Below are 24172 nucleotides of genomic sequence, written 5' to 3'. Positions count from 1 at the left end.
TCATGGAAAAATCATTGCCTATAGAATATAGTCCATAGAAGTAGCTCTATAGTAGTACAGAAATAGTCTATAGACTATAGAATATAACCTATAGAAGTAGCTCTGCTACGCACTACCTTAATCATATTAGGTTGTTTATTTAACCTCTTTGAATGTCACTTTCCTTCTCTGTAAAACTCAGGGGAAGGATTTGATGACCTCTGATGTCTTTCTCAGTTCTAAATCTATAATCTTGTTTTAGGTTCTTGAGTTTATAATGGGCAGGATCATCACTACTAATGGGCAGGATTCCAGAGCATCTTTTATATTTTTTAAGCAGCACATGGCTTTCATGATTTATCACACAATCAGCCTGGCAGGCCATGAAGGCCGTTCCCAACTTGGAAAATCTGATCCTATGACTGCTTCAAGGATAGTTTCCAGCTAATCATTCATTTGTTTTGAGGGTTTAATCATTTGTCCTCAGTTGTCTTTTTATTGGTTGTCTGTTATCGAATGCCACCTTATCACAGCAATGGCCATGGGCTCACTGAGCATTTGGATTTAGAGCTGCAAAGGACCTTAACCATTAGCAAACTGAACTCTTTTTTCCCCCAGGAGAGGAACCACAGAGAGAAACAGTGATTTCCTAGAGGTCACATTGGTAGGACAGAGCAGAGCCTGAGGAATGCCCATTCCAGGCTTCTTTCATTATATTGAATTGAATTTTATTGGATTTAACAGGAAATAATACACATAAGAGAGAGTGACCAGGGAGGATTATTTTGTTTTGGAAAGAATGACCAGATGCATTAGATATAGAAGGGAAATCTTACCCAACACATTTGAATGTGTTGAGTTTCTGGCTCAAAGTCTCTTAATTTTTCAATTTGATTCCAATCAGCAAGCACTTATTAAGCCCCTATTGGGTAGTAGTCACTATGTAAGATAATGGCCCAGCCAAAAGATGAAATTGACCAAAATAAGTTCCTATCTTCCAAAGAATTTAAAATATAACATGTATACAGAAAAGTAAATCTAAAGTAGATATACGCAAGAGAAATACTTAGGGGGTGATGCTATTGCGGAGTACTGACAACCTAGGAGGGACTAAATAAAGTAGTTATTTCCCGAGCTGAACTTTGATGGGAGCTGTGAACTCTAAGGGACTGGGGGAAGAGAAAGCATTCAAGAGTGAAGGGCCAATCTATGGCAAAGGTATAGAGGTGGGAGATGGAATGTGTGTATGAGGGAAAAGCAAGTAAGCCAAGTTAGTTGGAACTGACATCAATGGAGGCAGGGAAATGGTAATTTTTGATGTTTATTCTATTTCTGAAGTTATTTTATGAAAAACTCCCAAAATGTTGTAGAATTTCTTCCTCTGTAGAATATCCCACCATCTAACCAAATGGTTCCCCAAAGGGACTTGGTTCCATTTAGGAAGAGCAGAGCCCTTGGACCAGAGAGTCTGGTAAATTAGCTACAGAAGGTAGCTACTCCCTCCCACTGGCCAAACAAAGCTTAGTTTATGCTTACAGTGGGAGAAAGGGGGTAGAGGAGAAGACTGATCAAATGTCTACACTACCTAAACACTCCTGCCCATCTGGAGTTCATGTTGGCAGGCTAAGGGCCAAGGGAAAGTGATCTTTATGCTCAGCCTTTTTGAAAGTGTGGAGAGCTCAAAGAGGGGAACTTCTTTTTTGGAGAAGGCTTCTGGAGAACTGGTGGTGTAAGATATTATAGGCTAATGGGATTTCAGGGTCCTTTAGATTTCATCTTGCCCCAAATGCTCAGTCTATAGGGAAAAAATGAGACAAGACGAATTAGATGACTCACCCATGATGGGGAGATCTAGCAGACTGGAAAGCAAGTTGTCACTGAAGTCAGAAGAATTGGTTCAAGTTTTGTGTCATCTGCTTACTACATGTGTCATCTTGGGGAAGTTCCTTAGCTTCTCCTGATTTCAGTTTCCTCATCTGTAAAATGGGAGCAGGTGAACTAGATGGCAAGAGAGGGAGAAGGGGTAGCATTTCAGAGACCCAGACATGGTGGGTAACTATGCCCTTCAAAGGTGATATCTGAAGTAGAAATATGAAGTCATAGAATAAGTATCAGACAGGATCTTGGAGACCACCAAATCAAACCCCCTCACAGTTCCAAAAATGACTTTCCTCTTTCGTTGTTGTTACTGTTTAGTCATGTCAGCCATGTATGACTTTCCATGACCCCCTTCTTTGGGGTTTTCTTGGCAACGATTCTAGAGCAGTATGCCATTTCCTTCTCCAGCTCATTTTACAGATGGGGAAACTAAGATGAAGAGAGTAAAGGGGTTTGTTTGGGATGGCGCAGCTAGTAAGTTTCTGAGGTCAGATCATAATTCGGGAAGACAATTCTTCCTGACTTGAGGCCTGGCATTCTATCCACTGTGCCAAGGAGCTTTCTGCTTTCCTTCTACAAAATTCACCAAAAAAGTAGTATTATTGGCCTTGTGATATCATTTCAATTCCAAGCCTTAAATATAATTTTACCAGGGAGGTTCTCCTTTAGATCCTCTTTCTTTTTGAATCATCTTTGCCCCATGCACTTGCATTGCCTCTACAAGCTCCTCCTGCAAGGAAGATGAGGGGCAGGGGGTGATAATAGTTCTACTGAAGATAGGAGCTCAGGAGAACAAGAAGACATTGTTGAGGCTGAGTGTGTATAAGAAGGAGCTGGGGAGGACTGAGCAGCTATGAAAATCACTCTCTTTGGAGCTAAGGATCTTGGTTTATATCCCAATTTGGCCATTGTATCACCTGGTAAACTGTGGCACTGAGACCAACCGTTTTTGTTTTTTGTGCCTTTGTTTCCCCATATGTAAAATGAAGGATTTGGACTAAATCATTTCTAAATATGTTTCTTTATGGAAAAGAACAAAGCCCTCAAATGACCTAGGCCTAACAATTAGCTTTTCTTCCTGAGCTGAGTGAATAGGTGTGGTGTTCTCTTCTTTTTTATAATATAATCATTCTCTCTGGGAGCAGGTTTCTTGGGGAGGTTTTCTGGAGGCAGCCTTAGTTTCAGTTCAGAGTAATCATCACTCCAAATACAGCCAGCTGATAAAACCCAAACGTTTATTTTCTCCTTCCAAGTCTTATCTCTTTCCTTAGACCGGGTTAGCTTTCTTAGAGGCCTCTCTCCTTCCTTGGTTCTGAGAGCTCTTGTTGCTAGTCCTTTGCTTCTGCCTCTTGCTCAACTCTGACTCGTGGCAATCTTCCAACTGACCCTGCTGACTGAGCTCAGTTGTTTTTATGCTTTCTCAAAGGTTGACTCCTCCTCTGAGAGTGGGATTATGGGAGGTGTGAATTCACAAAGTTACAAAGTTAACTTTGTGAATCTCCCATACTTGTGAACTCCAATGAGTACTTAAATACATTAGTGAGTTAGAGAATTTGCTAAGTACCATGCTAAATTAGGCAACTGACTTATCACTTTGTAAGGATTCTAATAAATAGACACAGTATCAATGTTCCATAGCGTTCCCATCCCAATCCAGGAGGGGCTGGCCCAGGTAAATTAGAGTTCTATTTCCTTGGCAGTCTCAGAGGTTCTCTGCTTGACCTCCGGTGATAGGTACCACCATGGTCATTACTAGGGATCCTAGGATGTGGCCACTGTTCACCTCTGCCCTTCACCTCTTTCCCCTTCAACTTCACCCTCTCTTCCTCTGTCCTCCCTGCTCACCCCCCACAACAGCACTTGCCATGCAGGACCCTGCTAGGGTCTGTAGACACATGCCAAAAGAGAGACCAAATGATTTCCCTATTTGGGGCTGAAAGCACAGATGTGCTTTGGGAGACATGTATTTACTGGAGGCCACACATCTAATGTGTCCAGTGGGTATTATGTGCAATTGTTAACTCATTCCAAACCATGATCAAGGGCAGCTAGGCAGGTTAAGCATGTGTGCAGAACGGGCTAAAGATGGGCAGGTGGTTTCTTCTAACATTGTAGACATAGAATGATGGCAAGTGATTGCTGGGGACGTGATAGATCATGGATCACAGAGTCGGAGCTGGGAGGGACCTTAGTTAGGATTCTTCTTCTTCTTCATTTCACAGAAAAGGAAACTGAGACCCCCAGACATAAGTGGAAAGAATGCAGGGCTGGAGGTCAGGGCTGAAGGTGAAAATCCTGTCTGTTATATAATCTTCATAACAGTGGATAGACAAGTCAGACCACTTTCCATAATAGAGAATACAATAACTTGAGGGGACCAAATGGTTAGAGCATAAGGCCTGGCATTAGGAAGATTTGAGTTCAAATCCAGTATAGACACTTACTAGCTGTGTGATCATAGGTAATTTTTTTTACCTGCTTCCCTCAGTTTTCTCATCTGTTAAATTGGGAATGATAATTATAGCACCTACCTCCCAGGATTATTATGACAATGAATTAACATTTATAAGGTCTTTTGTAAATCTTAAATGCTTTAGTTAGTATTATTGTTATCATTAGCTACTCCCTAGTGTTGATATAGGACTTAAATGTGCACTGCATAATTTAAAGTATTATGGAAATAGTATTATTATTATAGAAATTATTTAGTGGTATAATCAAACTATGAACTCAGATCCTCTGAAATGAAATTCAGCATTCTTTCTATATATAATGCCTCTTAAATATGAATAAAAGTTATAATTAGTAATAATTATTAGTGTGATGATTAGTGGTAGTAGTAGCAGCAGCAGCAACAGTAGTAGCATAGTAGTAGAAATAGCAGTAGGAATAGTAGTAATAATAGGAGTAGGAGTACTAGTAGTGATAGTTGTTAGGAGGAGGAGCAGCGACAGATTGGGAAGCAGTAGTGACTAGAGATCTAGCCTCAGAACCACAAATTCCTGGGTTTAAGACTGATACACATTGGCTGTTATGCTGGACATGTCACTCAAGTTACCAGTGTTTTATGTAGCTCCCAATAACTTCAGGTTATGAGGTAAAGTGGTATAGTGGATAGGGAACTAGACATGATACTAGGGAAATCTTATGTTCAAATCTCAACTGAGATACTAGCTGTTTGACCTTGGACAAGTTCACTTAATCTTTCTGTGCCTCAATTTCCTCATCAGGAAAGAGAGAAGGTTTGAAATCAATGTCCTCTAAGTTCCTTTCCAGCTTTAAATCTATGAACCTGTCATCATCTGATCTTCTCTAATTTACAATGATATGTGTGTGGGGAGGGGAGAGGAATTTCCTCATTAATGCTCCTCCTGTATTCATGTCCTCCATATCATATGTTCAATCCTTAGCATATTTATTAGTTCAAAAAAGATCAACAGAAGGATGCTACTTTTGATCAAGTGAACAAAGATTCTGGCAAGAGGAATCATAGAAAGTAAAAGTCTCGACCAATTAGAACTTAGTTTTGAGTTTTTAACTCTGTCTAGGTTTTGCATGACCTCCTTTCTGATTCTGTTTCCTCTTCTACAGGAAGGGCATAATAATACCTTCCCCAGATACCTCATTAGTTAATTGTGAGTCCAAGATGAAATAATAAATAGGAAAGTGCTTTGTAATAGCTAACTTCTTTTTTTATTGTTACTACTTCTGTCTAACGATATAAAAGAAAATCCAGATATAAAAGACTCCTACAGTAAAGATCTCAAGCATAAAGATCTCAAAGAAAAACCTATAATGAATATATTGAAAGTTATTATCATTCTGAAATCAAGTAAAATGAGAACAATACATTTAACGCAATTCATAACTATGCAACCTCAGCATTAATAAGTGTTGTACAATTAAATAACGTATATTTAATAATGTACAATGGTTCCTAGCATGTCTGGGAAATACCCAAGGAAAACTCCCAAGTGATATTAAAGTAACACAGGGTCCATCCCTCTAAAGTAGCTATAGAAAAATCAGCACTTCCTCTTCCAAAAGGAAGCTCAATTGACATTCTCAGAACACACCCATGGGAAACAAGATAGAATCCATCAGGAATGTCTTTGGAAAAAGCAAACATCACTTCATCAAATGAGTGGTAGGGGTTGACAATAGGAAGACATAATTATATTAGTAGATTATAATCTAAAGTAGTTTATTTTCAAATGAAGTCTGATATGTCTCTGATCCAAGAGAGGAATACAATGGGTGACATCTCCATGAATGCAGCCAATGATATATCGACAAAGAAATGTCAAGCAAATAACTGAGTAGAGAGGATTTGTTTGTAATTTATAATGGCAATGCAGAATCAGAACATTCCTGACAGAAATTGTAAAAGGGTTATTCTTAAGAAGTCCACACTTATTAATCAGTACAGATTACACAAACAGAAATAGTAATATAGAAAATATCTTAGAAATTATTTAGTAATTAAGGTTTGAATTCAGGTCTCTGAATCTAAATCTAACATTACTTTCTACTATACTATGATGTCTCAGATATGAACACAAGCAATTTATTAATGTTAATTATTATTAGTGGTCTTGGTGGTAAAGAAAAAGGAGGAAGAAGGGGGAGGAGAAAGAGAAGGTGGAAGGAGGAGGAGAAGAGGGAGGAAGACAGGAAAGAAGAAGGGGAAGAGGATAAGGAGGGTGAGTGGAAGGGGGAGGAAGAAAAGGGAAAGAGAGAAGGAGGGGGGAGAAGAAATTGACAGTATCTCATAGCAGGCTCTCTGCCCAGAGAGAATTTATGGAAGAACTCAAAAAAGAACTTAAAAATTTAAAAAAAAAAAAAAGATGTTGAGGAAAAAATAAAAATCATTCAAGAAAAACAAAAAGATTATGAAAAAAGGTAACCAATTAGGAAAAAAAGATAGATTCTTAAAGATGATAGAAACTCATTGAAAATTAAGGAAAAGGGGAAGTCAATGAAATTGTAAGAGACCAAGAAAAAACAAAACAATATAAAGAATGAAAAAAATTGAACAGAATGTGAAACATATTATGAGAAAAACAACAGATCTGAAGAACATATTGAGAAAACATAAGAATAATTGCACTACCTGAAAAATATCATAAAAAAAGAACCTTGACACAATAATGCAAGAAATAATCAAAGAAAAATGTCCTAGAGTGATAGAACATGAAGGAAAAGCAGAAATAGAAAAAAAATCTACCCATCACCACATCAAAGAGATCCTTTGTAGAAAATAAGAATATTATTGCCAAATTTCTAAACCCTTAGATCAAAGAGAAAATTTTGCAAGAAACAAGCAATTCAAATATGCTGGTGTTACAATTAGAATTATACAGGACTTAGCAGCAGCCACAATAAAAGACCACAGGTCCCGGAAACATATATTAGCAATAAAAAGAACTAGACCTGTGGTCAAAAATATCACATGCAGCAAAATTATCTATAATATTAAATGGGGGTGGGGAGGGAGATTCAGAGGACTTGCAAACATTCAGGAATTTCAATGACACCCAAACTCAATTGAAAATTTAATATATAAAAGCCAATATCAAAACTTAATTTCAAGGAACTCAATATAAACAAATTGTAGGGGTTTTTTACATGAAAATGTATATCATATGTTGAAGACTAACATCAGTGATTGGGTAGCTCAAAAGAAACATTAAGGCAGAGTTGAGTATGATTTGACTTTAAAAGGCAAAACTGTCTAGAAACAGGTAAAAATTATTATATTAAACAAATGAGGTGCAGACACAGGCATTAAAGAGGAGGAGGAAGACTCATAGTTCTGAAAACCTACTCACATCAGAAATGGGTTAAATAGACAATATTGCATATATACCACGAAGGGTACAGCACTTTTTAAAATTTATAAAGAAATAAGGGGAGAAATTTAGGGGAAGGAGAAGAAAAAGGTGAGAGAAGACAAGAGGGAGTTCCCTGGGCGAGAGGAGGTTAGTAATAGCAAGGCAAGTTAAGGAGCAGAATTAAAGTGGAAGAGTTTGGCAGGATAGTAAAGAAAGGATATATACAAACACTACAACAAGAATCATGAGTAGAATTTATGAGGAAAAAATATGGTTAGTAATCATTAATCTTAGACAAAGTCAAACTTAGTTTCAATCAAGAGAGAAATCTACATCATGTTTCAGTCATACTAATATTTAATATTGTTTTGGATACATGTTCACATGTGGGTAAATGACTATTTGTATATCTGAGTGTATGTAGACATGTATGCATGTAGCTCGATTTATATGTGTATATAGATATATGTATATGTGTGGGTCTGTGGGTAGGTGGGAATGTATATAAATATATGAGGGGGTTATGTGTGTGGGGGATGTATGTATGTTTTCATGAGTATATATACATATCTATATATGTATATCTATATATAAATATATTTGTGCTTAACTATAATCTGCTTGGGAAAGTGGGAAGGATAAAAGGAGAAAAAAAGAATAAAGTAAAGAAAAAATTGCACAGCAGAGAATAAAAATAAAAGAACAACTTACATGGAAGCACAGGAAAAAAAAGGACATTCATGAATATAATTTCTTTAACTCTTATATGTCTTTTCAAGAAGTGGAAATTTATTGTTATATCTTTTGAATCCTCCCTGACATTCTGCTGGGTACATGCAATAAATATTTTGTTTTGTTTTCCTTTTCTATCTTTCTTTTTCTACTTTTTTTCTTATTTAATGAAATAGATTTTTTTTAAAAAAGAAGAGCTAAGAAATTGAAAGCCAAAAAAGAAAGAAAAAAAAAAAAGGTAAAAGACAGCATCTGCCCTTGGGGAGCTCACAATCTAATAGGGAAAACAATACACAAATAATATGTACAATATATTTAAAGACTAAATAAGAAATAATCACCAAAGAGAATGCACTAGAATTACAAGTTGGGAAAGGCTTCCTGTAGAAGGTAAAATGTTAGCTGGGACTGGAAGGAAGCCAGAGAAGGCAGAAGGCACAAAATAATTTACAAAAGTAATAAGAAGAGTGCTACACAAACAATTGCAATGCACTAAGATCAGAGACTGTTCCCGTTCAGTGGAGGCCCCCTTCTCAATCATGATTTGAGGTCTCCCTTATCTTCCACTACCCACTCCCACAAAGGTGGGGCCCTCAGGTGTTCTGGTATGGTGGGTCCAGCCTCGTTACTGGGTCTCGATCGCAGGGTCTGAGGTCAGTATCAGCTGGGAGGGTCAGTCCCAGCACAGAGTAACTTCTCATCCTTCCAGGATTGGATCAACACCCAATCTCCAACCTGAATTCTATGAACAGGGAAACCTAGAGGAGGAGTCTGAGCTGTTAACCCTTTTGGTTGTAGCTCTGGTAAATGTTGTACCAATGATTTAACGTATCTCTTAGGAAATACATCCTTTGGTCCTAAAATAGGGTCCCAGCTTCCCATATGATGAGCCTGGAAAGGATGAAGGTACAATAATCCATAAGGTGAAAGCCCAGCATCTCTATGTGCCTTGGTCCTGGTTCTGACCAGAGCGACAGGAAGGCACTGAGTCCGGGGCAGTTGGGTCTCTAAAGATAATTTGGTCAGTTTTACTTCTTGATTCCTCCTTCCTGCTTTCCAGAAGAGGGAGGATGCCAAGGAGTGAGGAGATCCCGAGTAACTTCTAAGACCCCAATCAGGTTCTGCAATACTTGGGCCAAAAACTGTGCTCCCTGATCCGGGTCTGTCCTCTCCGCTTCTCTATCTGGGAGCAACTTGTTCTAATGAGACTCACTTAACTGTCCAGGCAGGAGCTCGGGTTCAGGGGAATGCCTCCACCCAGGAGGTCAGATGATGCTCTAGGACCAGTAAGTATTTGAGGCTCCCCCTGGTGGCAGCTCAGTGAAGTCCACGCGGGTGCTTGGGAATGGTCTGGTTCCCGGAGGTCGCCCCCCCTCCCGGGACTCGGCTTTGAGCAGCCTTGTTAGTCCTTCCACAGACGAGCCGCCGGCCACCACTAGTCAGGCCATGGTACGTAAGGCGGGGGAAACATGGCCTGTGAGCCCAGCATCACGCAGTTGGGGCAGCCCAGTGACTGCCCTGGTGCAGCTGCTGAAGGGCCTGCCTCACACTTGCTTTGGTCACTACCTCTCTGCCATCAGCTATGAGCCCTGGTCCTTCCGGTTCTCAGCTGCTCCCGGAGTCGAGGGCTTCTCTTTTGCCTCCGGGGTAAGACTGGGAGAGGGCAGACTAGGCAGGACAGGTACCAAGGCCATGAGGGGAGGAATCTCCTGGTCTCCGGCTCCCTCGGCCTCCTCATCTGCTCATCCACTTCCCCTTGCCTCAAAAGCATCCCCCTCTGCCGTCCCTTACCCTGTGACCGCTCCGCTGCGAGCAGCCAGAATGGTTCCCAGCGCCTCTGACTAACGTGCGGGGGACCAGTTCTTCACCCTTATTATCTGCAAACCCTCCTTCTTCCCAGAGTTTCCAAATACATGCACCGCACCCCAGGCATGTTTCCAAGCGGTGTATATATTCCCAGAAGGCTATAGGACTGCTATCAACTTTCCACTTCACAATCAGTCCTGTCTGAAGCCCAGAATTATAATGGAAAGAAAATGATGGATTTTTGCCCAATATAACAACCTGTGTCAGCCCAGAGTCCCTGCTGTCCCTTGCAGATGACACAGGGATATGCATGTGTCCCCAGATCAGGAAGAGAAACATTCAAGCAGGTAAAATGAGCCTCTTAAGAAACTCCAATTTCTTTGGTCCCATGAGCTCGGTTTGGAACATGGAAGGAAAGTGCAAAACATCATTTCCTACTTTTGGTTCTCCCCTTGGACACTGGGACAAAACTGAAATGCTTTGGAGGGCAGGGAAGTCCCCAGAGCTTCTCCCTGCCTGAGGGTGGATGTTGATGTGAACTGGCAATAGATTAACTTTGGGAAGGGAAGGAATGAGGGAGTGAGAAAACAAGAATGACTCCTAGATTTAAAAGCCTAGTTGAGTAGGAGGCTAGCACTGCCTTTGATAGGGAAATTAGGAACAGGCAGGCGATTGGAGTAGGGGATATCTGAGAAGAGGCCACTGGACTGGGGATGTTTGGGGGGAGTCAGCAGTAACTGCTGGCTCAGGGACAATCTCAAAGGAGATGCAACCTGTCAGGCTTCCCCTAGGACTGGGTTAATTCAGGAAAACCAGCATTTATTTTAGTGCCTGCTGGATGCCAGGCACTGTGTTCAACACTGAGGATATAAAAATAAAAAAAGGTAAAACCCAGATGCTGCCCTAAAGAAAGCTTAGGGGATCTACACAGGGTGGATACATCAGGGTACAACCTACAAATGGGACCATACAAATGAAACAAAGAAAGTACACAAGGGGAGGGAAAGCGTGAGGGGGATTGGGAGGGGAGGAAGCATTGGCCTTAAAGGGGACCAGGAAAAGCTCCTTACAGAAGGGGGGGGGGCATTGAAGCTGAGTCTCCAAGGAAGCCAGGGACCCTCCTGAGTTGCCTCACACCTGCTCCCTGGGGATCCAGTGTTCACCTGGTCATCCCCTTGAAAGGAGCCTGTGCTTTGGTCTTTCTGGATTTCTCAAATACTTTGCCCAAGGCAAACATACAAGAAGGGCCCAATTTTACTGTGACTTGGTGATTGAATTGCTGTTGGTGTAATAATGATAAAGGTGATGAAATGACCTGCCTATGCAATGACTGGAGATATTATCACAGGAAAGCAGAAGGAGCTGGAGCCTCATGAGGAAGAACATGGGGATTAATTCTAGTAATCTCCTCCTCAATTAGTGTCACCTTTGAATCTACCCACTAAGTGACTAAATTTCCTCCTTTCTGCCTCCATAGATCTTCTCACAAGTCCACTTCCATTGTGCTACTTCTTATACTCCCTTCTACTCACTCACCTGAACTTTGTAAGTCTCCTCCTATTTGAATCTCCAGCCCCAAATCTCTGCCCACTCCACTTCATCCTCTACAAGTCACTGAAGTGATTTTCCTATAGCACAGGTACGACTGTCCCACTTCACTGCTCCTTTGCTTGAAATTCTAGAGCTTGTATTTCTTCTAGGATTAAATATCTGACATTCAATGCTCTGCACAAATCTCAACTCAACTTTAAAAGCTGCCCTTGTGTGAGCCTAAGAAAGTCATTTACCTTATCTGGGCCTGGTTTTTTCATCTGCAAAAAGAGAGGGCTAGATTCCAGGGATTCTCAACATCTAAGTCCATGAAAATAATAACATGGGGGACCAGCCAACAAGAGCCCCTTCCTTCTGGGCAAACAAAGATGAATTGAAACAAGATGATCAAAGCAAGGAAAATGAGGAGGCAAAATATCAACTTTATAAGGACCATGGTGTCATTCTCTATATTGACTTAGACAACCAGTAGACTAAAATCTTTTGTGTTTTATTGTAAATTTACTTTCTTAAATATTTTCAAATTACATTTTAATCTGGATCAGCCCACTAGAGTGTTTTCCTTCAATGATTAAAGTAATAAGGTTTTTCAACATCATGAGTTCTATAGTACTGAGGATGTGCCTTGAACAGAAGGAATGCTCTCCCCCATCAATTATACTCCTAGGATTTCTCTCTGGCATGTATTCTCTTGTCAGGAAAGAACTAAATTTTGGCTACAGACTTTCCCACACTTGGTGCATTCCTAGGGTTTCTTTCCTGTGTGAATTCTCTGATATCGAGTTAGCATTGTGCTGCAGAAAAAGGCTTTCCCCACCGTCACTGCATTTAAAAGGTTTCTCTCCAGTGTGAATGCTGAAGTGTTGTGTAAGATCTGACTTCTGGAGGAACATCTTCCCACATTCAGTGCATTCATCTCCAGTATGAATACTACTGTGATTGGTAAGAGCAGACGCCTTCCCGCACACACTGTACTACTGAGGTTTTCTTCCCATATGAGTTCTCTGGTGCCGAGTCAGGCTGGAGCTTGTTTGGAATGTCTTCCCACACTCACTACACTCATAGGGTCTCTCCCCAGTATGAGTTCTCTGATGTAGAATAAGCCTTGTCTTCCAAGGAAAGGCTTTCCCACAATCATTGCATTTAAAAGGTTTCTCTCTAGTATGAACACTGCTGTGATTGGTTAGACCAGACTTATGAGTGAACGCCTTCCCACACACACTGCACTGATGAGGTTTTAGTCCCTTATGAATGCTCTGGTGCTGAGTCAGGTTGGAGTTTGATTGAAAAGTCTTCCCACATTCACTACACTCATAGGGTCTCTCCCCAGTATGAGTTCTCTGATGTCGAATCAGTGTTGAGCGCCAAGGAAAGGCTTTACCACAATCATTGCATTTAAAAGGTTTTTCTCTAGTATGAATCCTACAATGCTCTCTAAGATATGTCTTCTGACGGAAGGCCTTGCCACAGTCATTGCATTTAAAAGGTTTCTCTCCAGTGTGAATTCTGTAGTGCTTTGTAAGAGTTGCTTTCTGCTGGAAGATCTTTCCACATTCACTGCATTCATATGGTTTCTCTCCAGTATGAACACGACCATGATGAATAAGAGCAGACTTCTGAGAGAACGCCTTCCCACACACGCTGCACTGATGAGGTTTTAGTCCTGTATGAATGCTCTGGTGCTGAGTCAGGTTGGAGCTTGATAGGAATGTCTTCCCACACTCACTACACTCATAGGGTCTCTCTCCAGTGTGAGTTCTCTGATGTTGAATCAGCTTTGTGCGCCAAGGAAAGGCTTTCCCACAATCACTGCATTTAAAAGGTGTTTCTCCACTGTGAATCCTACAATGACCTATAAAAGCTGTTTTCTGGGGGAAGGCCTTTCCACAGACAGTGCATTTGAAAGGTTTCTCTCCAGTGTGAATTCTGTAGTGCTGTGTAAGATTTACTTTCTGCCGGAAGGACTTTCCACAGTCACTGCATTTGAAAGGTTTCTCTCCAGTGTGAATTCTGTAGTGCTGGGTAAGATTTACTTTCTTCCGTAAAACCTTTCCACATTCACTGCATTTATAGGATTTGTTTTGACTCTGAATACTGGAATGTTGAGTTAGATTTATCTTCTGACAGAATGTCTTCTCACAAAGAGATATTTCAGAGCACTTTTTTCCATTTTGACTTTTCTGGAGTAGAGTATGTTCATTGTTCAGAAGGAAAGAATTCCCATTTTCATGAAACTGCTCTTCAGCATGAATTCCAGATGTTTTAATGGGGTCCAAATCAGAATGGAAAGCTTTCTGACATTTCTTCCCTTCAGAATAGTTCTTCTGTGAACTTTGGTCCAAGATTTGAGTACACTGTCTTTGCTCCAACTCCATGGTGAAGCTCCTTCTCTGATTCTCACTGTTATGGAGATCCATTACTACAGATAGTACCTGTTGTGGAAAGAGGACTGATTTTGGGCTGGAAGTTTGGTTGTATTTACAGGATTCAGAGGCTCTAACTTCAACTTCTCTTTGGATTTCTTTTTCTCGGCTAGAAGGTTTCCCTTCATTGTTTTGGTCTTTCTTGAACCTGCCATAATACTCCCAGGCTTTTCCCATCTCAGAGGTGCAAGGGTCATCCCATAAAAATGTCTTTTGGAATAAATCTTTCATAGAAACACTTAGCTTTGCAGTTGACTCTTTGGTCTGAGGCCTAGTGCCCCCATCTGAAAGAAAAGAAAAGCAGAAATGCTTTTTCATTGGCTGGATAAGCTTTCCTGTACACTTCACTTTCCCCAATATTCCATGTGTTATTAGCAGTATAAACATTTTCCCTCTTGAAGTCAATTCTGATAATTTCCACAATTTCTTTGAATTCACCAGGCCTATTCTTTCATATAACCCAACAACATTATATTAGGTGAACATGCAAAAACTGATGCAAAAAGTGTCAAATTAATGAAAGCAGGAACAACTGCTGGTTCCCATATACCAACAGGAATAAAATAACTTAAAGGATTTTTTTGGGAAATTTCTCATCTCAAAATCACACCTGTGGGAGTCCTGAGAGTGTGACCATTGGTCTAAGAAGAGGAAACTTTATATCACTCTTCCACTGCAGAGTTCCCCTTGGCTTTCCAAAAAGGGAAAAACAATTCAAAGTTCCACCCACAGAGTAGCAGTACAGCTCATTCAGAAAGCGGAACTGAATCATTTCCATCTGTCTCCCAAATGACTTTGGTATAAAAAGGCAACATGGTCCAAAGAAACTGAAGGAGTGGAGGAAAATTACCTCAAAGACCTATGAGTGGGAGATGGGATTCAGGACCAAAAAAAAAGTCACATCCAGGATCACAAGGTGCCCATTTCCAGGGGGTTCTCACACAGGTGTCACATACTCTGGCTCACTCACTCACCTAACCAGCAAGCTCTTGAGACACTATCCACTGGAATCCCATGTGTTCTCCCTGACTCCAGCTGAGAGATCATGTCCCCATTGGACTCCACAAGACCTAGTCATGAGAAAGTGATGGAAAGGAAGGGTCACCTTCTCAGCCCAATCTCCAAAAACCCCTAGAAGTAAACTTGAAAGGCCGGGGGGGCTATGGAGGAGCATCCAGAAGACATTTGAAGGGCGATCAGGTTTGTTTCTTGGAAAGATGCAGAGATGGGACAAATCAGGGAATTGGGTTCAGAAAGACAAAGAACTCATTTGGTCCATTCCATTCTGAGGTATCGGGGGCTTTCATGACCCAAGTCCTTGCCCTGGGACTTTAACAAGTCACTCTGGCAAGAAGGGACAGAGCTGGGGGGTGGGGGTGGGGGTGGGGATCATCCCAGGGAGAAATTAGTTTCCAGCCACACAAAGCAACAGCCCTACATCTAGGACCGGGGAGAACATGAGCACCCTGGCTTTGGCCCCTCTGAAATGAACAAGGGCTGGGGTTTCTCGATAAGCCCTTCATGAGCCCATCCTGGGGCCCCAGAGGAGCCATTCTTACCCAGGCAGACCAGGTTCCTGTAATTCTCCAGCATCACGTCCCAGTAAAGCTCCTTCTGGGAGGGGTCCAGGAGGCCCCACTCCTCCTGGGTGAAGTCCACAGCCACATCCTGGAATGTCACCGATCCCTGAAACAAATACATTTGAGCCCATTCAAGGAAGGGGAAAGGGAGAGGAAGGGCCTATTCTCACTATATTCAAGGTTCAGAGAGCATATAAAGCTGGGACAAACTCAGCCAGGGTGGGACCGAGAGCCAGATTCATTCCATTGTCCACCTCTGTGGTGGCTGGAGGCTGAAGCACAAGCCCTCAGATTCAGAGCCAGGTTCATTCACTCTATCTCACAGCACCAGGGTGGCTGGCCTGGCCTCCTGCTTCCCCACTGAGACCAAGGCCAGTCTGAAAGGCTCTCCAGAAAGCTGCCCAGGTCCAGGCAAGGAGACAAAGAATTTGGCTATTCTTGTGGTGATTACTCAACTGAAATGAAGGCTGGTCCAGAGACCTCCAGAAAACCAACAAGAACACTACAATATTCAAAGCAATTTTTTTTTCTTGTTCAGTTATTTTTTAAATTTCTATGACACATTAATTTTCTAGATACAAGGAATGATGATTTTCAAAATTCATTTTTGTAAGATATGAATGACATTTCCATTGGAACTGCCTTGGATCACCACATGGCTGAGAAGAACTGAGTCTGCCTCAGATTGGGCCAGAGCCTGAATCAAGTAACAAGAGAATCCTCTTTTCAAGTCAATAAGCATTCAGAAAAGTCTCCCCTGGGCCAAGCTCTGAGCTAATTCCTAGGGATACAAAAAGGGCAAAGACAGTCCCTGACTCAGGGAGCGCCCAGTCCACTGGGGGAGGCAACAAGCCCAAGAACAGTCCTGCCTGGGGATGGCAAGGCACTGAGGGGCAGGAAGGGATCTGGGAAAGGCAGGGCTTGAGCTGAACCTGGAACAATGATCCAGAGACTCCAAGAAGGGCTGGGTGAGGGGAGAAAAGCATTCCTGCCAGGGAGGAGGAATCAAGGAAGAAGAGATGGGGGGTCATGTGCAAGGAACAGAAACCGGGCCAGTCTGGGTGGACCACAGGAAGCATGGAGGAGTCACACACTAACACATGGTGAAGGGGCAAATGGAGGCTTTCATCTGTGACCCTGGCCCACAGGAAGGGCTCAAACCATTGGGACCTGGGTCCCAATGAGGGAAAGGATTCAGGTGCCTGAAGAGTGAGAGCTTTGGAGAAAGGGTCTGCCTGCCCTCTAGGACCTAGGACACCTGTCAGGAAGGGGATGGCGCTACTCACCTGGAGGGGCCTAATGGTGAGGGACGTAGGGCCCAGGATGGCCCTGCTCTCCTCTGCACCGGGCATGTGGGGTCCCGGAAGGCTGAGCTAGAAAGGAACAAGGAGCCATGAACAGGGTTGGCCTTTTGCCCCTCCCAGCTCCCAAACCTCCCTCTGCTTTGGAGAACCCACAGTCCTCCCTGCTCACACAAACCCCAGGGGGGAGGGCTTGTCTGTTTCCTGAGCTCGGATCAACTGAGCCTGCACTGATGAAATGCCTACTGTATACCTCCCTGCACTCTGGGCCGCCAGGACTGCCAGGGACAAAACAAAGTCTAGATTTTCCCTCCCCTTTAACTTCCCCAGAGCAGTCCTGGGAAACGGCTGGTCATGGGGGGAGGGGGTGGACAGAACACTTGGAAGGAAGATGAGATGGATGGAGCTTTTGGGGAGGGCTAAGGAGGTGAGTCTGAAGCACCTTTCCGGGGGAGGGAGGTATCAGGTGAGAGGGTAGCGTGAAGAGTAAGGGAGGAGGGAATGTGGGAGCCCCAGATCATCCGGGTCGGAGACAGGGATTTGGGGAGCGGAACAAGAAAGAGGAGGAAGAGAAAACGGGAGAGGGAGAAAGCGGGAGTAGGGGGAAATGAAAAGCGCAAAAAACAAAAAGAGGAGAGAAGGGAAGGGAAAAAGGGAAGGGGAGCAGAAGGAAGGAGGGGAGGGGCGGTCCCACCAGGACTTTTGCCCCAGTTCACAGACCAGACAACTGAGGCAAGGAGAGGAAGCAGAAGCGAGGGAGGGGCGGGGCGGAGGTCTCAGGCGCCTCACCTTGTCCCGGACCCAGGACCAGCGCTGCCGCAGCCGCGGGACCGAGACTTCAGATGGCTCCAGGAGAGAGGATCTAAAAGCAACTTCCGCGAGTCCACGCCATAGCTCACCAAGCTGGGCGAGCACCCATTGGCTGGCTTCCGGGGGCGGGCGTTCTCGGACCGCGGCCCTTCTCGGTGGGCAGCAGTTTAGGAAGGGGGAATTCAGCCCTTGCACGCACATACTGTCCTTCCAGCGGCGCCTGGAACTTTGAGCCAATCAGAGGCGCCGACGCTACCGATGTCCCGCCCCCGAGGCTCCGGTCCGCCTTCACTCCTAGCAGTTTTTGGGGTACTCTGGCGCGCGTGGTTTTGTTCAGCGGTTCTCGGGGTGGCCCGAGGCTGAATCACGGGGGGAGGGGGAAGAAGGGAGGGGCGGGGAGGAGGGGCCCCAGGAGTGAGGGGGCGGAGCCACAGGGCCCAGTAATTTTTTATAAAGGGCAGCTAAGGGCTACAAATGTGTCCTGGAGCTTCAGTAGCCGAGACGTAATAACCCCGCGTGCGCAGCAATGCCATTGGTACGTAGTAACCTCGCTGATACGTAATAGTCCCTTTGACGCATAAGAACGCCGCGGACACGTGGTACATTAGGGCTTTGTGGTTTAGCCCCTAAAGCTCCAGGCCCGACGGGACTCACACTCTCGGAAGCGCGGCCCTGTTCCGCTTAACGCACTGACGCTCGCTGACAGCCATCAAGTCCCCGCCCCCGCCAAGGCTGATTCACGGGATTAGGGGACAGAGGCGGACAGAGAGTGACGCGGGGGCAAGACCCAGCTGAGCCCGGCTCCCCTCCCCTCCCCCACTTCCCCTCCCTCCTCTCCAACCCCCTGACTCCGGACTTCAGGTTCAGCCTTTCCCCTCCCCAACAAACCGCGGCCTCGGGCTTTCCCACACCGACCCTCCCCCCGCATCTCAAACAAGCGTCATCTTGTAGTTGCAGCGCCCCCCCGGGGTGGGAGGAGAATAGGCAGGTCCTGCCGCTCTCCCCATCCCCCGGCCGCATCCTTTCTGCTGCATTTCCTTCCATTTGTTCTTCGGGGCCACTGCAGCCTCGCCAAGGGCGGCTCTTGAAGTCAGGAAAAGCAGCCCCTGACCCGGGAGGAGAGGGACCATTTCCAAAGCGCTGTTGGATCGGGGCAGTAACGGGGAGCCACGGGCGGGCCCTGAAGAGTGGGGTGACCTAAGCAGAACGGGCTTAAGGAGGTCGTGGTCACGGCTGGGGGAGGGAGGGCTCCGGGGGAGACCGAGGCCCGAGCACTGCGGGAAGGAGAGTCATAGCAGACCATGAGCATCCAACAAAAACCCATTTGCGATTCCGGGGGTCCTTCCCTGAGCCCTCGGGACCGGTCTCTGCCTCGGAAGAGCCGCTCACCCCGCTGGGGAAGAGGGCGTCCCCCCGAGGGTGCTCAGAGACCGCGCGCCCCGTCCCAGCTCTCCCTCCTGCTCAGCCTCGGCCTGGAGCCTTTTGTAGCTGGAGAATTTCCCAGAGGGCGTAGCTGCTCTCCATGGCATTCCGTTCTCATTAAAGGAGCTTGAAACAGGGCTCAGAACTCAAGGTAAAAGGCAGGGAAGCACTCAGCCCGATTTTACTCCATTGGGGCCTGGGAAAGCTCCAGATTATAGGCCCTTATGCAGGGGAACGTGACACCCTGAAGCTGACATACAATAGCTGCTCCTTCGGGGGGACTGGCTCTTTGTCCTTTTATCCCCAGGATTTGGCCGGATGCCCGGCACAAAGTTTCACCTTGGATCCATAAGCTCTGCAGATTTCCCGAGGGCCCCAAATCGTGTCTGACACAGACATCCCTCCTGCTCCCCGTTATCTGGGAGCCTTTGGGTCTTAAGTGGAGGGTGGACGGGATCCCAAGACCTGGTCAATGCCAAGAAGCTCATGACCCTTGAAGTCTGCTAAAGACACTAAGAGTCCTGCTTCGGTAAAGCGCCTGAGTGACCTTGTACCAGGAGATGCTTATACCACGAAGGCCTCTGTTATGTTATAGAAATTATGCATTAACTTTCTTAGTGTCTTTTCCCAATTACGTTTTTAAAATCATTTCTAAAAAATTTGGGTTCTCGATGGTCACTTTTCTTCCCTTATCCCCCCATCCCCACTGAAGATGGTAAGCAATTAATAGGTTATATATGTGCAGTCATACATATAAAACATAATTCCATATAGTCATATTGTAAAAGAAACAGAGCAAAGGAAAGAAGGGCACAAAAAAAGTGAAAAATAACATACTTCCGTTGTAAAGAGAGAAATATCCGTTTTTCTCTGGGAATACATAGGTTATAAGTGAATGAATCCTTTGAAATGGTCTTTGTACAAAAGCTTTTTAACTTGATACAATCAAAATTTTCTACTTCGTGATCAATAATGGTCTCTAGTTCTTCTTTGGTCACAACTTCCTTCCTCCTCCACAAGTCTGAGAGGGAAACTATCCTATGTTCCTCTAATTTATTTATGCTCCCGTTCTTTATGCCTAAATCATGGACTCAATTTTGACCTTATCTTGGTGTATAGTGTTAAGTATGGGTCAATGCCTGGTTTCTGCCATACAAATTTCCAATTGAAATTGTCTTTTAATACGGTATTGTACAGTATTACTCTGTAGGCAGAGTGCAGAACTCTGAAAAGGCCTACTTGCATCACAGCATGGTGCTTATGGCTGCATATGCTCAAAGTGATGCAGAAAAGTGATCTTACTGAAGGATTTAAGGGCTGAGGGAGGACACAGCTCGCTTGGCTAAAGTGCTCTCAGACAGAGAAGACTTCAGTCTCCAGAATGCAGAGTCTGGACTCCATCTTTGACCGCCCACATGGCGGCTCTCCTGCCTCCTTCACTTCTCTACCTAAAGACCAAGGACTCTGGCTGATCCCAAGGCCTTTAGGGGGAGGAGTGAAGGAGATGGACGAAACAGGCAGGAGTTTTGCCAAGGATCTAGAGTCCAGAATCTCCACACTTTTCTCCTCTCCCTCCTGCGGCCAAGTGAAATTCTCCAGCCTCTCTCACTCCCTAATCCTTCCCTACGATTCTCTTAACCCAAGCATTGAGCCAGCATTAACTGAGAGAAGAGAAATTCCAAGCATATGCTAACTGAATTATTGTCCAATGGGTGATTAGCCTGTACTGCTCGGTTGTCTGATTCAAGCACCTTTTAAGAGTTTCAGCCCTTTCCAACTTGGGGCCTGGCTAGTTTTCTCAAAGGCCTTTACACTGGGCTTGGTTTCTGTGGAGAAATGAAGGAGAGCCACCAGGAGCCTGATCAAAGATGGAATGTCTCTACAATGGGAGTGCCAGGATGGCACCCAGCACGGTGTTCCTTGAAGGAGCAAATTATTTTTGTGAAGTCGTTAGCTCAGAACCTAACACATAGGAGGTGACTGAAAAATCCTTATCTGCCCCAACGCCCTGAAAGGAAAGCTCAGGATGTTCAGAAGGGGAGGGGAGGGAGCTATGGCTTTCCAGCATGGAGAGTAGGAGGGAATGTCTTCTAGTTCAGTTTGGGAAGGGCTGCTGATGGAGGCTGGGAAGTGCAGTGAGCAGAAGACGGGCAAAGGTAAAGAGGCTGCAGACAAAACATGAAGATGAGGGGTCCTGAGCAGCTGTAGGGTCTCTGTCTTGGGGAAGTTGGGGACATAACAAACTCTCAGACCCAGACAACCAAACATCTACACACACACACATACACACACACTCTCAAACTCACACGCTTACACACACACACAAACACATGCTCACACACATATACACTCTCACACATACACACACACATGCTCACACACATATACACTCACACATACACACACACACTCTCAAACTCACACACTTACACACACACACAAACACACACATGCTCACACACATATACACTCTCACACATACATACACACACACACACACACACACTTCCCTGGCTCCTCAGTTCACTTCCCACCCCACATCCATTAGGAGTTGGATCCTCTCAGGGCAAACTAAGAGGCCAGCTGTATCTCACCTGCTCTCCCAGCCTGAAACACCCTCTCCTTCCTTTCTCTTCTGGGAAGCCCTAGCTTTCTTCAAAGATGTTTAGGGGAAAAGGTCAGAAGCAAGCTACTTTTCCTGATTCATCAATAAGTTTGATGAGCATATTTATCTATGCTTTTAATAACATGATTACATGTATAGAGTGCTTAAAAAATTACAAAGTGCATAACATGATAAAAAAAAAAAAGGTATATGGGCTCAGTACAAAACCCTAAGGCACCTGAATGTTGACCGCTTTCTTTTTTTTTCTTTTGTTTGTTTTTAAATTTTTGTATTCTTTTTTTTAATTATAGCTTTTTATTTACAAGATATAAGGATGAGCAATTTTTCAGCACTGACAATTGCCAAACCTTTTGTTCCAATTTTTCCCCTCCTCCCTCTACCCCCTCCCTTAGATGGCAGGTTGACCAATACATGTTAAATATGTTAAAGTATATGTTAAATACAATATATGTAACCATATCCATACAGTTATTTTGTTGTACAAAAAGAATCAGACTTTGAAATGGTGTACAATTAGCCTGTGAAGGAAATCGAAAATGCAGGCAGACAAAAATAAAGGGATTGGGAATTCTTTGTGGTGTTCATAGTCATTTCCCAGAGTTCTTTCGCGGGTGTAGCTGGTTCGGTTCATTACTAGTCTATTGGAACTATTTGGTTCATCTCATTGCTGGAGAGGGCCACGTCCATCAGAATTGATCATCCTATAGTACTGTTGTTGAAGTATATAATGATCTCCTGGTCTGCTCATTTCACTCAGCATCAGTTCATGTAAGTCTCTCTAGGCCTTTCTGAAATCATCCTGTTTGTTGACCACTTTGTAAGCTGCTATTAAACCATTCACAATCGCTCATGCAGCCACTATACTGTTCTAATTATTCCTACTTTATGTTACTATTACCTCCATCTTTCATGCTGGAAGCGTGATACTCTCAAAGTTGGTGCTCTGGCTAATGGACCAGGGTGTGTTTTATTGAGGGTCTCTTTATTGTTTGGACACATCACTGTCATTCACACTGACTCTTCCCCTCCCCAATAAAGAGCTCCTGATTAATAATTAAATATTATCAAGGAAAACACATTTTCCACTTGTTAAAGTATTTGCCCCTAAGAGAAATGGTTCACCAACACAAACTGAAGGGCTCTCCGCATTCATCCTGTTTCATGGTTCCTTATCAATGTTAAGTAAACATATCAAGGAGAGTCTTCCTGAGAAAAGTATGGCTCCACTGATTATATTGAGGTTTCTCTCCATCAGGATTTCTATAACTGAGTTAAGTGTTATGATCTAGGACAATGCCTTCCCCTATTCAGCACATTAATAAGCTTTCTCTCCAGCCTGCATTCTATTATGCACTGAAAGACCTGCATTTGGAGCATTTGGAGCCAAGGCCCTTCCACATTTATTGCTGGCGTAGGGCTTCTCTCCAGCCCGAGTTCTCTGATGCAGACTCAGGGATGTTCTCTGGGGGAAAGCTTTCCCACATTCACCACATTTATAAGTTTCCTCTTCAGTATGATTTCTGCAGTGTGTTGTGAGATCTGTCTTCTGGCAGAAGATCTTTCCACATTCAGAGCATTCATATGGTTTCTCTGCGCTATGAATACTAGTGAGATCAGTATCAAAAGGCTTCATTCCTGGCTGAGTTCTCTGATGCTGACAAAGTTTAGAGCTTTGTCTGAACAGCTTCCCACATTCGTAAGGTCTCTCTCCAGTGTGAGTTCTCTGATGTAGTGTCAGGGCTGTGCTCTGGGGAAAAGCTTTCCCACAGTCACTGCATTTAAAAGGTTTTTCTCCAGTGTGACTCCTATAATGTCCTATGAGATCTATTTTCTGGTGGAAAGCTTTCCACATTCATTGCATTCAAAAAGTTTCTCTCCAGTATAGACACAGGCAATGTACATTGTTTTCTCCTGACCTGAAATAAATTCTTATGATTTCTAAAATTTACTTGAATTCACCATGCTTAGACTTTCATATAGTCTCATATTATTATTTAGGTGAATACACAAAGATTGATGCAGGCCATGCGCAATCAATAGAAATACTGACCATTGCTAGCTCTCCTGCACCAAAAAGAACATGTTAGCTTGAAGGTCCTTCCTCTCGCAAAAAATGTTCATCTGAAATATCACATTTGGGAGAAGTCATGGGAGCGGGAATAGGACAAAATAGCCAATGACTACAACAACCTAGTAGTTGATAAGCCCAAAGGCCCCAGTTGTAGGATAA

General features: G+C 43.8%; 1 protein-coding gene across 5 annotated transcripts in view; it reads right to left on the bottom strand.

Annotated features, from left to right (window-relative positions):
- LOC127537781 (zinc finger protein 260-like) overlaps nucleotides 1-24172 on the bottom strand; it is a 111213-nt gene that overhangs the window by 67597 nt on the left and 19444 nt on the right. For 2 of the 5 annotated variants that reach the window (XM_051973683.1, XM_051973421.1), the window contains exons 1-2: nucleotides 17874-18903; nucleotides 17070-17156 (exon numbers count right to left, since the gene is read on the bottom strand). The exons of 1 other annotated variant lie outside the window; for it this stretch is intronic. In XM_051973683.1, coding sequence (XP_051829643.1) covers nucleotides 17070-17156; nucleotides 17874-18095 — 309 coding nt within the window. In that variant the 5' untranslated portion in view covers nucleotides 18096-18903. Of the gene's footprint in view, nucleotides 1-12249; nucleotides 14488-15177; nucleotides 15274-15762; nucleotides 15890-17069; nucleotides 17157-17873; nucleotides 18917-24172 lie in introns of those variants that run through there. 2 more of the 5 variants (XM_051969676.1, XM_051964849.1) reach the window with 2 other exon arrangements.

This window comes from Antechinus flavipes, chromosome 1 (assembly GCF_016432865.1).
Source record: "Antechinus flavipes isolate AdamAnt ecotype Samford, QLD, Australia chromosome 1, AdamAnt_v2, whole genome shotgun sequence".
Classification (NCBI taxonomy): Eukaryota; Metazoa; Chordata; class Mammalia; order Dasyuromorphia; family Dasyuridae; genus Antechinus; species Antechinus flavipes.
The sequence above is the reverse complement of the archived record's forward strand: the minus strand, read 5'-3'. Positions and strand labels throughout refer to the sequence as shown.